The sequence below is a fragment of the Gracilinanus agilis genome, chromosome 3, assembly GCF_016433145.1.
Source record: "Gracilinanus agilis isolate LMUSP501 chromosome 3, AgileGrace, whole genome shotgun sequence".
In the NCBI taxonomy this organism is placed as follows: Eukaryota; Metazoa; Chordata; class Mammalia; order Didelphimorphia; family Didelphidae; genus Gracilinanus; species Gracilinanus agilis.
Genome location: NC_058132.1, coordinates 359,846,147 through 359,859,436, shown reverse-complemented (window position 1 = coordinate 359,859,436; position 13,290 = coordinate 359,846,147). Strand labels below are relative to the sequence as shown.

The 13,290-nt window shown below is 36.4% G+C and overlaps 1 protein-coding gene across 1 annotated transcript in view; it reads left to right on the top strand.

The window, feature by feature from the left end:
- The first annotated feature begins 7,006 nt into the window (after positions 1-7,006).
- LOC123239512 (T-cell receptor-associated transmembrane adapter 1) overlaps positions 7,007-13,290 on the top strand; it is an 81,153-nt gene continuing 74,869 nt past the window's right edge. The window contains exon 1 of the mRNA XM_044666792.1: positions 7,007-7,054. Coding sequence (XP_044522727.1) covers positions 7,048-7,054 — 7 coding nt within the window. The 5' untranslated portion in view covers positions 7,007-7,047. The remainder of the gene's footprint in view (positions 7,055-13,290) is intronic.

Below are 13,290 nucleotides of genomic sequence, written 5' to 3'. Positions count from 1 at the left end.
TCTAGGCCTGACTCTCACTCCACTGAGCTATACAGCTGCACCCAGCAATTAAATTTAACATATTGTTAAACTCAGTCTCCAAACTACTAAAGAAAATACTTTACTATTTGGCTAAAATTGTTAGCAAAACTGGAAGCTGTATGGCAGAAAGTGGATTTAAATGAACAACAACTCATGTCATATATTATAATAATTTCCCAGTGTATATATGATCTAGATATAAAAGGTCATATCTCAAACAAGAGAGGAAAGGAAGGAGATGTTTTTTACAACTCTGAATAGAGACAGAATTCTCAAATGAACAAGAGATAGAGAGGATAACAGGAGACAAAAATGTTAATTTTGAGTATATCAAATTAAAATCTATACAAATAAAATCAATGCAGTTAAAATTAAAAATTAAAATTAAAAAAATGTAGTAAAAAGTAGTTAACGGGAAAAAATCTTTACTCCAAATTTCTTGGATAAAAGTTTGTTATCAAAGATATATAGTGATTAATCAAATATATAAGAACAAGAGCCATCACTCAGTAGCTAGATGGTCATAGGAAATGAATGAGCAATTCTCAAAAGATGAAAAGCAAGCTATCAATAACCACATGGAAAACTCATCAGATTATCAATAATTATAGAAATGTAAATTAAAACAACTCTAAGATTCACATACTATCCTTTTTTTAAAATAATTTTTATTTTTAGAAAAGTTATCATGGTTACATGATTCATGTTCTTACTTTCCCCTTCACCCCCGACCTCCTCCCCCCAAGCCCCATAGCAAACGCACATTTCCCCTGGTTTTAATATGTGTCATCGATCACGACTTATTTCCAAATTGTTGATAGTTGCATTGGTGTGGTAGTTTTGAGTCTACATCCCCAATCATGTCCGCCTGAACCCATGTGTTCAAACAGTTGCTTTTCTTCTGTGTTTCCACTCCGGCAGTCCTTCCTCTGAATGTGGGTAGCGTTTTCCATAAATCGCTCAGAATTGTCCTGGGTCATTGCATTGCTGCTAGTACAGAAGTCCATTACATCCTATTTTACCACAGTGTATCAGTCTCTGTGTACAATGTTCTTCTGGCTCTGCTCCTTTCACTCTGCATCAATTCCTGGAGGTCTTTCCAGTTTACATGGAATTCCTCCAGTTTATTATTCCTTTTAGTGCAATAATATTTCATCACCAGCATATACCACAGTTTGTTTGTCCATTCCCCAATTGAAGGGCATACCCTCATTTTCCAGTTTTTTGCCACCACAAAAAGAGCGGCTATAAATATTTTTGTACAAGTCTGTTTATCTGTTATCTCTTTGGGATACAGACCCAACAATGGTATGGCTGGATCAAAGGGCAGGCAATCTTTTTTTTCCCCATTTAATAATTTTTATTTTTTAGAAAAGTTAACATGGTTACATGATTCATGCTCTTACTTTCCCCATCATCCCTCGGCTCCCCCCCAATAGCCGATGCGCATTTCCACTGGTTTTAACATGTGTCATTGATCAAAACCTATTTCCAAATTGTTGATAGTTGCATTGGTGTGGTAGTTTCGAGTCTACATCCCCAATCATGTCCACCTCAACCCATGTGTTCAAGGCAGGACATCTTTTATAGTCCTTTGAGCATAGTTCCAAATTGCCATCCAGAATGGTTGGATCAGTTCACAACTCCACCAGCAATGCATCAATGTCCCAAATTGGCCACATCCCCTCCAACATTTATTACGCTCCCCTACTATCATTTTAACCAATCTGCTAGGTGTGAGGTGATAGCTCAGAGATGTTTTGATTTGCATTTCTCTAATTATTAGAGATTTAGAGCACTTTCTCATGTGCTTATTGATACTCTTGATTTCTTTATCTGGAAATTGCCTATTCATGTCCCTTGCCCATTTATCGATTGGGGAATGCCTTGATTTTTTATACAATTGATTTAACTCCTTGTATATTTGAGTAATTATACCCCTGTCAGAGTTTTTGTTATGAAGATTTTTTCCCAATTTGTTGTTTCCCTTATGATTTTGGCTGCATTGTTTTTGTTTATATAAAAGCTTTTTAGTTTGATATAATCAAAATCATTTATTTTACATTTTGTAATTTTCTCTAACTCTTGCTTGGTTTTAAAATCTTTCCTTTCCCAGAGATCTGACAAGTATACTATTGTGTGTTCACTTAACTTATTTATAGTTTCCCTCTTTATATTCAAGTCATTCACCCATTCTGAATTTATCTTGGTGTAGGGTATGGGTCGGCAACCTTTTTGGCCATCACAGCCATAAATGCCAAATTTTTTAAAATGTAATTTCGTGAGAGCTGAACAGTGTTCACAATGTGCACTCCTGTAACAGTGCCTGAAAAAAAAATTGACTTTATGGCTCCTGCAGAAAGAACCATACATTGCCGATCCCTGGTGTAGGGTGTGACATGTTGATCTAAACCTATTCTCTCCCATATTGTTTTCCAAATTTCCCAGTAGTTTTTGTCAAACAGTGGATTCTTGTACCAAAAGTTGGGCTCTTTGGGTTTATCAGATACTGTCTTACTGATGTCACTTACCCCAAGTCTATTCCACTGATCCTCCCTTCTGTCTCTTAGCCGGTACCATATCGTTTTGATGACCTCTGCTTTATAGTATAGTTTAATATCTGGTACTGCTGGGCCACCTTCCTTCACATTTTTTTTCATTATTTCCCTTGATATTCTTGATCTTTTGTTATTCCAAATGAAATTTGTTATAGTTTTTTCTAATTCAGTAAAAAAGGTTTTTGGTAGTTTGATAGGTGTGGTGCTAAATAGGTAATTTAATTTGGGTAGAATGGTCATTTTTATTATGTTAGCTCGTCCTACCCATGAACAATTAATGGCTTTCCAATTGTTGAGATCTATTTTTAATTGTTTGGAAAGTGTTTTGTAGTTGTTTTCGTATAATTGCTGTGTTTGTTTTGGTAGATAGAGTCCTAAATATTTTATGTTGTCTAGGGTGATTTTAAATGGTGTTTTTCTTTCTTCCTCTTGCTGCTGTCATGTGTTGGAAATATATAGAGATGCTGATAATTTATATGCATTTATTTTGTATCCTGCAACTTTGCTAAAGTTGTTGATTACTTCTACAAACTTCTTAGTTGATTCTCTAGGATTTTTTAAATAGACCATCATATCATCTGCAAAGAGTGATAGCTTAGTCACCTCATTGCCTACTTTGATACCTTCAATTTCTTTTTCTTTTCTAATTGCTACTGCTAGTGTTTCTAGTACAATGTTAAATAATAGAAGTGATAATGGGCTTCCTTGTTTCATTCCTGATCTTATTGGGAAGGCTTCTAATTTATCCACATTGCATATGATGCCTGTTGATGGTTTTAGGTATACACCGTTTATTATATTTAGGAAAGGTCCTTCTATTCCTATACTTCCACATAGGAATACAAATAATTAGATCATATCAAAGCCCTTAAAGACGCAAATATGAGCTTTCTTACTTTCCCTTCTGTTTCTTATATACCTTTTCATGTGTCTCTTGATTTTTGTGGTTGGATATTGAACTTTTCATTTAGTCCTGGTCTTTTCCATGCAATTACTTGGAAATCTTTTATCTGGTTGAGTCCCCCAACTTTCCCCTGGAAGTATATAGTCAGTTTTGATGGGCAGGTGATCCTTGGTTGTAGACCCAGTTCTCTTGCCTTTCTGAATATCATATTCCAAGCCTTGTGGTCTTGTAGTGTGGAGGCTGCTAGATCCTGTGTGATCCTGATTGGTGCTCCTTGATATTTGAATTGTCTCTTTCTGGTTTCTTGTAAGATTTTTTTCTTTTACTTGGAAGCTCTTGAATTTGGCTATTATATTCCTGGAGGTTGTCTTTTCAGGGTCTAGTATAGAGGGTGATCTATGGATCCTTTCAATGTCTATATTGCCCTCTTGTTGTAGAACTTCAGGACAGTTTTTCTGAATAATTTCTTTTAGTATGGAGTCCAAATTTCTATTAATTTCTGCTTTTTCAGGAAGACCAATGATTCTCAAATTGTCTCTTTTAGACCTGTTTTCTTGTTCTGTCAATTTCTCATTGAGTTATTTCATGTTTCTTTCTATTTTATCAGTCTTTTGACTTTGTTTTATTTGTTCTTGCTGTCTTGAGAGATCATTGGCTTCTACTTGCCCAATTCTTGTCTTTGGAGACTGGCTTTCTGTTATATGCTTTTGATTTTCCTTTTTGATTTGGTCTATCCTGTTTTCCAGCTGTTTGATTTTGGTCTCCAATTTGCTTATCAATTCTTTTGATTTGGGGGCATCTTTTTTGAATTGCCCAATTCTAGCCTTTAGAGACTGGTTTTCCTTTTCAATCCGGTCATTTCTGGTCTTCCATTTATTTGCCTCACTTTCCAATTGTGAAATTCTGTCATTTAAACTGTTGTTTTCTGGCCAGATCTCTTCAATCTTTCTCATAATCTCAGATTTGAACTCTTCAAGACCTTGTGACCTGTTTTCATTTTTTTGGGTAGGTTTGGATATGGTTACTTGTTTGTTCTCCTCTGCTGTTTGCTCTGTTGTCTGGATTTTTTCTGTGTAAAAGTTGTAGAGTGTTAAAGGTTTCTTCTTGATCTTTCTCTTCTGGGGTTCTTGAGTCTGGCTTGTCATTGTTAGCCCAGTGCCCTTTCAGCTTTATCCTCATGCCCAGAGTCTGTCTGTGCTTTTTAGGCTCCTGAGGTCTCAAGTCTAGTTGTTCTTAGGGTCAAAGCCTCCTGGTGGTCCCCTTGCTTGTTCTTCTGCCTGAAGCTCCTTTAAAAGTCTCAGGGCACTGCTTCCACAGTCATGCACCCCTCTGCACTGGGTCTCCAGTCAAGGTCCACACCTGTGCTCATGATCTGTGTCCACACCTGTGCTCAGGGTCTGTATTCAAAGTCCGTGCGTTCTTTAGCCTCTTGGGGTTTTAAGTCTTGCTGCTCTCAGGAGCAGGCCCTGGTGACCCCAGGTAGCTGCCAATGACTTAATGGGTGCCCCAAACTTGATTTAACTCTTTTGCACTTGCTTTTGCACTGTGGGTGTTGTGGGAGGTGAGGGGGTTGCTCAGCTCATGTTTTAGTGAGAGTTGTTTCACCCCCTTATAGCATGGAAGTGCCCTGATTTCACGTACTTTCAATTCTGTACTCTTTTTTGGGGTCACTTCGTTCATCTGGATTTGTTTTTATGTCTTCTTGAGGAGTCCTATATGCGTGGGTTAGGAAAGGTCAAGCAGCTGCATTTTACTCTGCCACCATCTTAACCCAGAAGTGACTTTTGTGAGACCTTGGTTTTCATAGAAAAATAATTCTGCTGTTACAGAGAAATCTGAATGGGCCTTCTTCCACACAGTAGACCTCCAATTAAATGATTTTTGCATCCTCCTCTAATTCTCTCCATTTCTATCAATTTATCTTCTTATGGGATAACCATTTTTGTAATTTTTTTCCATAGTGATGTTGCGAAGGTCAAATGATATAAAATATGTAAAGCTCTGTAATATTAGTTATTATTATTGCTCAAGTAATTTAAGACTAGAAGGAACCTTTTATAGATGTAACTGATATTGACTCAAGAGTACTATTCTATGGTCCATCACCCTAATAGAGAGGAGGATTTGGAGGGATTAAGTGAAAATGAGAGTTTTCCAAGATGGGCTGAATGAACACAAGAGAGGTTGAGATAATACTGTTTGGCTAGTGGCACCTGGGCATCCTTCCTCTACAGATACTTCAATAAGACTAAGAAATATAGGCCATATATGTTTTTTAGAAAGAAAACCCCGCTGTTCACACTTGCAGGTGCCTCAGTGGATTGAGAGTTGGATGCAAACAAATCTAATAGCACCATATTTCAAAATATGCTTTGCTATTACTGAGCAATAATGATCAAAATTCTTTTGGTCAAAAAAAAACCTGAGTAATAATGATCAAAATTGTTTTGGTCAAAAAAAAAACAGGAGATGGGAAGTCCTAGGTTCAAATCTGGCCTTAGACACTTCCTAGCTGTGTGACCCTGGGTTAGTCATTTAACCCCATTGTCTAACCCTTTGTCTGCCTTGGAACCAGTGCATAATATTGATTCCAAGATGGAAGTTAAGGGTTTAAAAACAAACAAACAAAAATGGTGACTTGTTATTATCAGGGATATAGAATTATGACTTGGGCAACTAGGTAGCAAAGTGGATAGTGGGTTGGGCTTTGAATCAGGAAGACTCAATTCCATGAATTCAAATCAGATCTCAGACACCTGCTACCTGTGTGACTCTGGTCTAATCCCTTAATTCTTTTGGATTTAGCTCATCATCTGTAAAATAAACTGGAGGAGGAAATAGTAAACCACCTGAGGATCTGTGCCAAGAAAACCCCAAAGGTGGAGTCATGAAGAGCGGATCAGGACTGAAACGACTGAACAACAACAAAAATAGGACTTAGGTTTGTCCTTGGCCTTTAGCATTTTTGTCTTTCATCTTCTAATGACTCCTATTTACTAAGGGACATTATTGGCATTCCTCATTGCCTACTCTGTGCAAGAGGAAGAAACTCTGAGAAGAAGAATCCAACTATCCTTAGAGTGACTCCCATTCTGGGCAGGAAAAAGAAACTCAGGGAAGAATTCAACTCTCCATAGAGTGCCCTGAAGAAATGTTGATGGATTGGCCCAACCTGATTCCTTCAGGGGTAGCCTGTGTCTTAGTTGGATGATTTCTTTCCTTGTTATATTCATGTTGTTGAAGATCAGACACCAAATGGAGAGGGGCCTGTGGAGTTTTCTTCTCCTGTTACTAAACACGAGAGGGGCCCAGCAGTTATATGTTTCAGCTGAAGAAGCCTCTATCACCACATTTCCTGTTTGCAACTGAACCGAGTGCACACAAAGGATTTTAAGAAACAGGCAAGAAAACTTTAGTTGCAGATGAAGAACAGGCATATTGCCATGTTATTTCTAGTGCTGGGGAGCAGGATCATTTAGCAGAAAGCTATTTGCAGGCATTTATTTCTTTTAACTGCATACATTTTACTTATGGAGGTAAACAAACCTGTCTGAGAAAACAAGGATGTCAGGTAAGTGATGCTTTAAAATCGATTCCCTTATTTGTGTAGGTAAAAAAAAATTGATGTATTTAATAGACTAGGAAGAATTCAAGTTTTAAAAGCATGAATCATGACGTTGAATCTGAATTAATTTCTGCAAGTGATGAGAAATTTGGAAGGAAAATAGATGGAATTGTGAAATGGATTGAAGATTCTACCGTGACCATTAGCTGTCGGGAAGGCAAAGGTATTGATGGCCTTGCTGTAGCTGTAGCATCAAGCTTCTTCTCATTTCTCAATTTGTGTTCTAGGATGATGTTATAACATTGATTTTGTCTTAAAGATATGATCCCTGGTTCAGCTAGGAAGCACAGGGGATTGAGAGCCATGCTTGGAGATGGGAAGACGTAGGTTCAAATGTGGTCGCAGATACTCCTAGCTGTATGACTCTGGGCAAGTCATTTAGTCCCATGTGCCTTGCTCTGGTACTTTTTGCCTCAGAGTTGTTACTAATGCAGAAAGTAAGGGTTTAAAAAAGATGATTTGTTCCCTGAGCTGCTTCTTATTGACTGATTTTTTTTCCTTTTGAAATAGTAATTGTAACTTGTGATTGATGAACCTTAATCTAATCCACAGTCGTTTAAGCAAAATAATTTTCTTAAGCTGTCGGTTCAATCTCTGGGAAAGTTTTGCAGGCAGTAGCTCAAGTCTACCTTTCCATTTGGTGAATTATTTCCGAGGGTTGTAGCTACTGAGCTCATTTTATGTCTCTTATGAACAACAAGGGATATGTCTTTCTTTTTTAATCTGCAAAGGTAGAATTCTAAATCAGTTGTTTTAAAATTACAACTCACACTGGAAATGTAAACTGGGAGATGATGTTCTCAGTTCTGGGACAGCCTGCATGAAAAGTAGCTCTAAATGTTGTTACTCAATGAAAACTAATTCAATTGTCTCTCTTTGTGGCATTAAAGTTGGATCAGCAGAGAAAGATTATCAATACTTCATTGTCTTTAGATACTAATCAGAAAGTCATAGATTTGGAAATCAAAGGGACCTTAGAATATAATGTAATTCTATTCACTTATACAGGTGAAGAAACAGAATCAACAAGGTTAAATGGCAGGACTGTCTTCTTTTTTCGAAATCCTTACCTCCTATCTTAGAATCAATACTGGGTATTGGTTCTAAGGAAGAAGAGGGGTAAGGGCTAGGCAATGGGGATTAAGTGACTTGCCCAGGGTCACACAGCTAGGAAGTGTCTGAGGCCATATTTGAACCCAGAACCTCCCATCTCTAGGGCTGGTTCTCAATCCACTGAGTCACCTAGTTGCCCCCAAACCCATGTCTTTTGACATCAAGTCCATCACTCTTTCCACCATGTCTCTCTGCAAATCCTAATACAGTCGATCCCAAATTCAACTCAACTTCTTGTTAAATGTCCCTCATGTAAAGAAGACTATTATGCTAAGAGAGAAGTATAATGATAAATAGAATAGCATGTCTGCCTTTGTGGGGCTTACCATTTGACATATACACAAACAACAACAATATAAAATAGAACATGATAAGAAATATTAGAATCAGTGAACAAGCATTCTTTAAGCACCTACTATGTGCTAGGGCACTGTGCTAAGTGATGAGGATGCAAAAAGAAAAGTAAAAAAAAAATCCTCATAGCTTATGAGGTCTAAGGAAAAACATGTTCAACTTGAGTTTGGAGGAAAGGGATCCTTTAGGTTTTGGAGTGGCATTTTCCCTCTAAAAATTGATGTGTTTATATTTGTGAGAGAATAAGAAAATATGATCTGTTGTACCTTGCAGCTCCCTCATCCTGTTTGACAGCAAGCTTACAGTGGCCAACTTCAAATCTTTAGTGCTCAGATGAAGATGTTTTAAAGAAATTAAGAGTGTTTAGAGAGATGAAAGTGTAGGGATTTCTTTTCTTCTAACCCTCATACTAGAGTTCTCCACTGGTTTCTTTAACTTGATGTGAAGGTGACTGTGGGTTCTCAAAAATTATTCTTTCTGTATGTATGCAAGCTCTGTGAGTCCACATTGAGCCAAAAAGACTCTGAGGATAGGGTTGGAATGTATGTCTCTTTTCCAATGATTAGGTTAGATGAATTTTGGAGTGTCTTCATCAGAATTCAGATCACTAGAGGCAGCTAGTTCATACAGTGGATAGAGCACCAGCCCTGGAGTTTGGAGGACCTGGGTTCAAATCTGAACTCAGACACTTTCTAACTCTGTCACTTAAACCTGTTTGTCTAGTCCTTGCCACTCCTCTTTCTTAGAATTGATACTAAGACAGAAGATAAGAGTTAATAAAAAAAGAATTTATTTGTAACTTATGAAGAGTATAAGAGATGCAAAGGAACAAAATTCTTAGCCCACTAAAGTTAGTAAAAATAAACAAAATACTCTTCCAACTCAAAAATCTATAGTTAATGCCCCATTATTAAAGTGCCTTAAAATAATAATTCCTGCTATTTTTCTAGAGACAAAAATCAATATTATCTGAATTAAATAATCAAAACAAATATCTCTGCCATGAATAGTTTAGGTGCCATTAGAGTATAAAAGATGATTCACAAATCACCAGGGACTAGATTTATGATTTCATTGGTATAAGCAACTGTCAGGTATGGAAATTCCTTTTACTTATAATGTTGAGGAGTTAATGACTTGTTTACAGTCCCACCACCTTTAAACCCAATCTAGTGATATATATATATATATGTATATATATAAACATATGTATGTATATGTATGCATTTATATGCATATGAACATACACATATTTAAATATTAAAGCAGTTAATCTTATTGTTTATTTTTTAACTTCTATTCTGTTTACAAAAAACAAACAAGCATTTATTTTCTCTCTCTTCATCTCCCCTTCTTCTTCAATAAGAAAAGCAAATTTTTTGTAACAAACATGTAGAGTTAAGCTAAACAAATTCCTGAATTGGCTATGCCAAAAAACCACATCTAATTCTGCCCCTTGGCCGATAGCATATTTCATCATTAATCCTCTAGAATCATAGTCGGTCACTTCATTAAAGCTTTTAATCTGTTCAAAGTTCTCTTTGACAATGTTGTTGCTATTATGTAACATTCTTCTCACTTCATTCCATATCAGTTAGTACAAGTTTTTCTAGATTTCTCTGTAACTGATCTTTTCATTGTTTTTATAATGCAATAATATTCCATTAAGTTCATATATCATAATTTGTTCAATCATTTCTCTATTGAAGGAGAACCCCTTAGTTTCCAGTTATTTGCCACTACAGAAAAAATTAGTATAAAATTTTTTGTATATGTGGGCTTTTCCTACTTTTTAAAAAATTAAAAAAAATTTTTTTAATTTAAAAAACCCTTACCTTCTTCTTTAGAATCAATACTATGTATTATTTCCAAGGCAGAAGAGTGATAAAGGCTAGGCAATGGGGTCTTGCCTAGGTCACATAGGAAGTGTCTGAAGTCAGATTTGAACCCAGGACCACCCATCTCAAGGCTTGGCTCTCAATCCATTGAGCTGACCAGCAGCCCCCCCCCCCCCCGCCTTTCCTACATAAAAAAATATTTTGTGCTTGTAAAATTAGATATTCCTATAATTTTCTCAGTATCATTTCAGGTGTTTGTGAGTTAAGCTTGTAAAGTACTGGACTTGTGGTAACAGAGGAGTAAATAACTCCTAATTTATTTAAGAGGGCATAGAAACTGATTTGGTGCTTAGAATTAAGAATTTAATCCAGAATTCAAGGTTGCCAAATTGGAGACTTTTGCAAACTTTAAAATGCTATATAAATGCTAACTTATTATTAATGAGGATTATTCTAGTCACTGAGACCCTGAGGAGAAAGGGAACTAACATCTAGACTAGCTTAAATGCAAATAAAGAGGGACAACTTTCATCCTAAAATTTCAGAGACATCTGAGAGTTTTGAAAACATTTTGATCTGAATGTGAGTTTTGATGTTTTCTTGGCTACTTTCCCCCTAATTGTCCAAGTTATTTCTCTTCCTTTAGCACCTTTGCCTCCTTCAGATATATTGAAAATAGATCTCTCAATGCCTTCACAATTCTTTCACCTTAAGAACAGACATCCTTTGAATATACTTGTTATGATCCAATTTTTTTTACCTATCTCTGTTCTCTGTAGGGACGTTTCTACCTGCTATCAGCACAACTAGGACAATGAGATTAGATTCCAATATCCTTGATGTTGAAAGGAATTTGTTATAGAAATTTTTGAAGATCTTTTCAATCATTTATTTCTCTTCTTCATGTTTCTTGCTTAAATTAATCTAGAAAGACCTTAGTAACTTGGGTGTCTTTCCAAATTTTCTTTAAAATGGTTTTTAACTTTTGCTGTTTCTTTCTGTTTTATGAGGTAATATTAATCACAGTTGTTACATGCAAGTTTATGTGCTAAATTGGTGTTGGCCTCTGCCATTATATCTCTCTTGCCAAGTGAGTCAAGTATTGGCCGAGTAAGGTGGTTTATAATTTATTTTATTCTCCTTGTTGTGGAAATTGATTTATATAGGTTAACCATCTATGAAAATGCTGCAAATTATTGTAATTTCTTTCCCGTTCTCCATATCCCAATTGCAAAGTTCTTTAATGACCTCAAAATTTTCCCTGATACAAAGACCCATTTTAAAAAGGCTGATAGCTTAATGGTAACCATGAGGCATGAAAGATTAGTCTCCAAAGAATTGAAAATTAGTATTAGCCATAAGGCATAGACTGTGACATTATAAACAAGGAATTACAAAGGATAATTGGAATTTAACTTTTAAAAAAATGTGACAGGTGTGGAGATGGGAAGTCCTGGGTTCAAATCTGGCTTCAGACACCTACTAGCTGTGTGACCCTGGGCAAGCCACTTAACTCCCATTGCCTAGCTCTTACCACTCTTCTACTTTGGAACCAGTATGCCTTATTGATTCTAAGTTGGAAGATAGGGGCTTAAAAAATCAGGAAACAAAAGGGCTGGTATCATGGTGAGAGCAAGGTAGAACTGATGGATGATATTTATACTTGACTAATATCTTTACATTGTCAGGAGAAAGCAAGGAAGATACCCATTGTTTTGTGAGGACCTCCTATGATGAACTTATGGGAGTACATGGACTAGAATTGCACAGAGTGGGTTGGCATGGATAAACATTTCCTTTAATGGTCTATGTATCATCAGAAGAAATGTCTGCATTGATGAAATCGCAGATCAATTTTGGTAGCTGAATGGGTTTTTAAGATCACCGATCCAAATTAAGAAATTGCTTTAGACTAGAAAAGAAGACTGGTCATGACTTGGAGAATATTATTAAAGTGACTAAGTTATAATGCATGAATATCTCTCGGATGCTATATGATTCTTTATCTTTGTTACCAACAAATTCCTTAGTAAAAATGTTGCTGAGTCATTGAGTGAATATATGATGCAAGGAAGATGTGTTTACAATATAGCTGATGAGATAACTGGCCATAATTAAGAATTTACAGAATTTTCTCAATGTACAGATAGTTAATTATTTTTGTGCTGCTTCCCACCCTCTAGTGTATAGTACATTGCTCTGCACATACAATTGGTACCCATGTAAACTCTCTGGGACTTCACTGCTTTATCACTGAGGAACAAGAATCTATTAACCATTTAGGATGTACCATACCCAATGCTAAGCACTGGAGAGAGACAGACAAAAATAAAATCATTTTTACTTTCAAGGAACATATATTGTAATGGGAGAGACAAGATTAAAATGTATAGACTTCTACATAATGTACACAAAATGAATGCAGGGCAGTTTGGGGAGGGATAACACTAAGATCTGGGGGACCAGGGCAGACCATGTAGGAACTGGTATTTGAGCTGAATTTTAAAGGAAACCAGATTCCAGGAGATTGAAGAGAGGAGAGAATACCTTATAGACATGAGGGCCAGCTACTGCAAAGGTATGGAGGCCAGAGATGAAGAGTCATTTGTATAAGACAAGAAAAAAGTTGATATGGTTTAATTGCAGAATGTAAGAAAGGAAATAATGTGTAAGAAAATAGTCCAGTCTAGAGGGGCCAAGTTGTGAAAGACTTAAAAGTCAAAGAGGGCTTTGTAGGTGATCCTAGAGGCAACAGGGTATCTCCACAATCTATTGAATAGCAGGAAGTGATATGATTACATGTGGGCTTTAGGAACAGCCAGATAGTGCAGTGGATAGAATGAAGATCCTGAAATCAGGAAGGGTAATTTTTCTGAG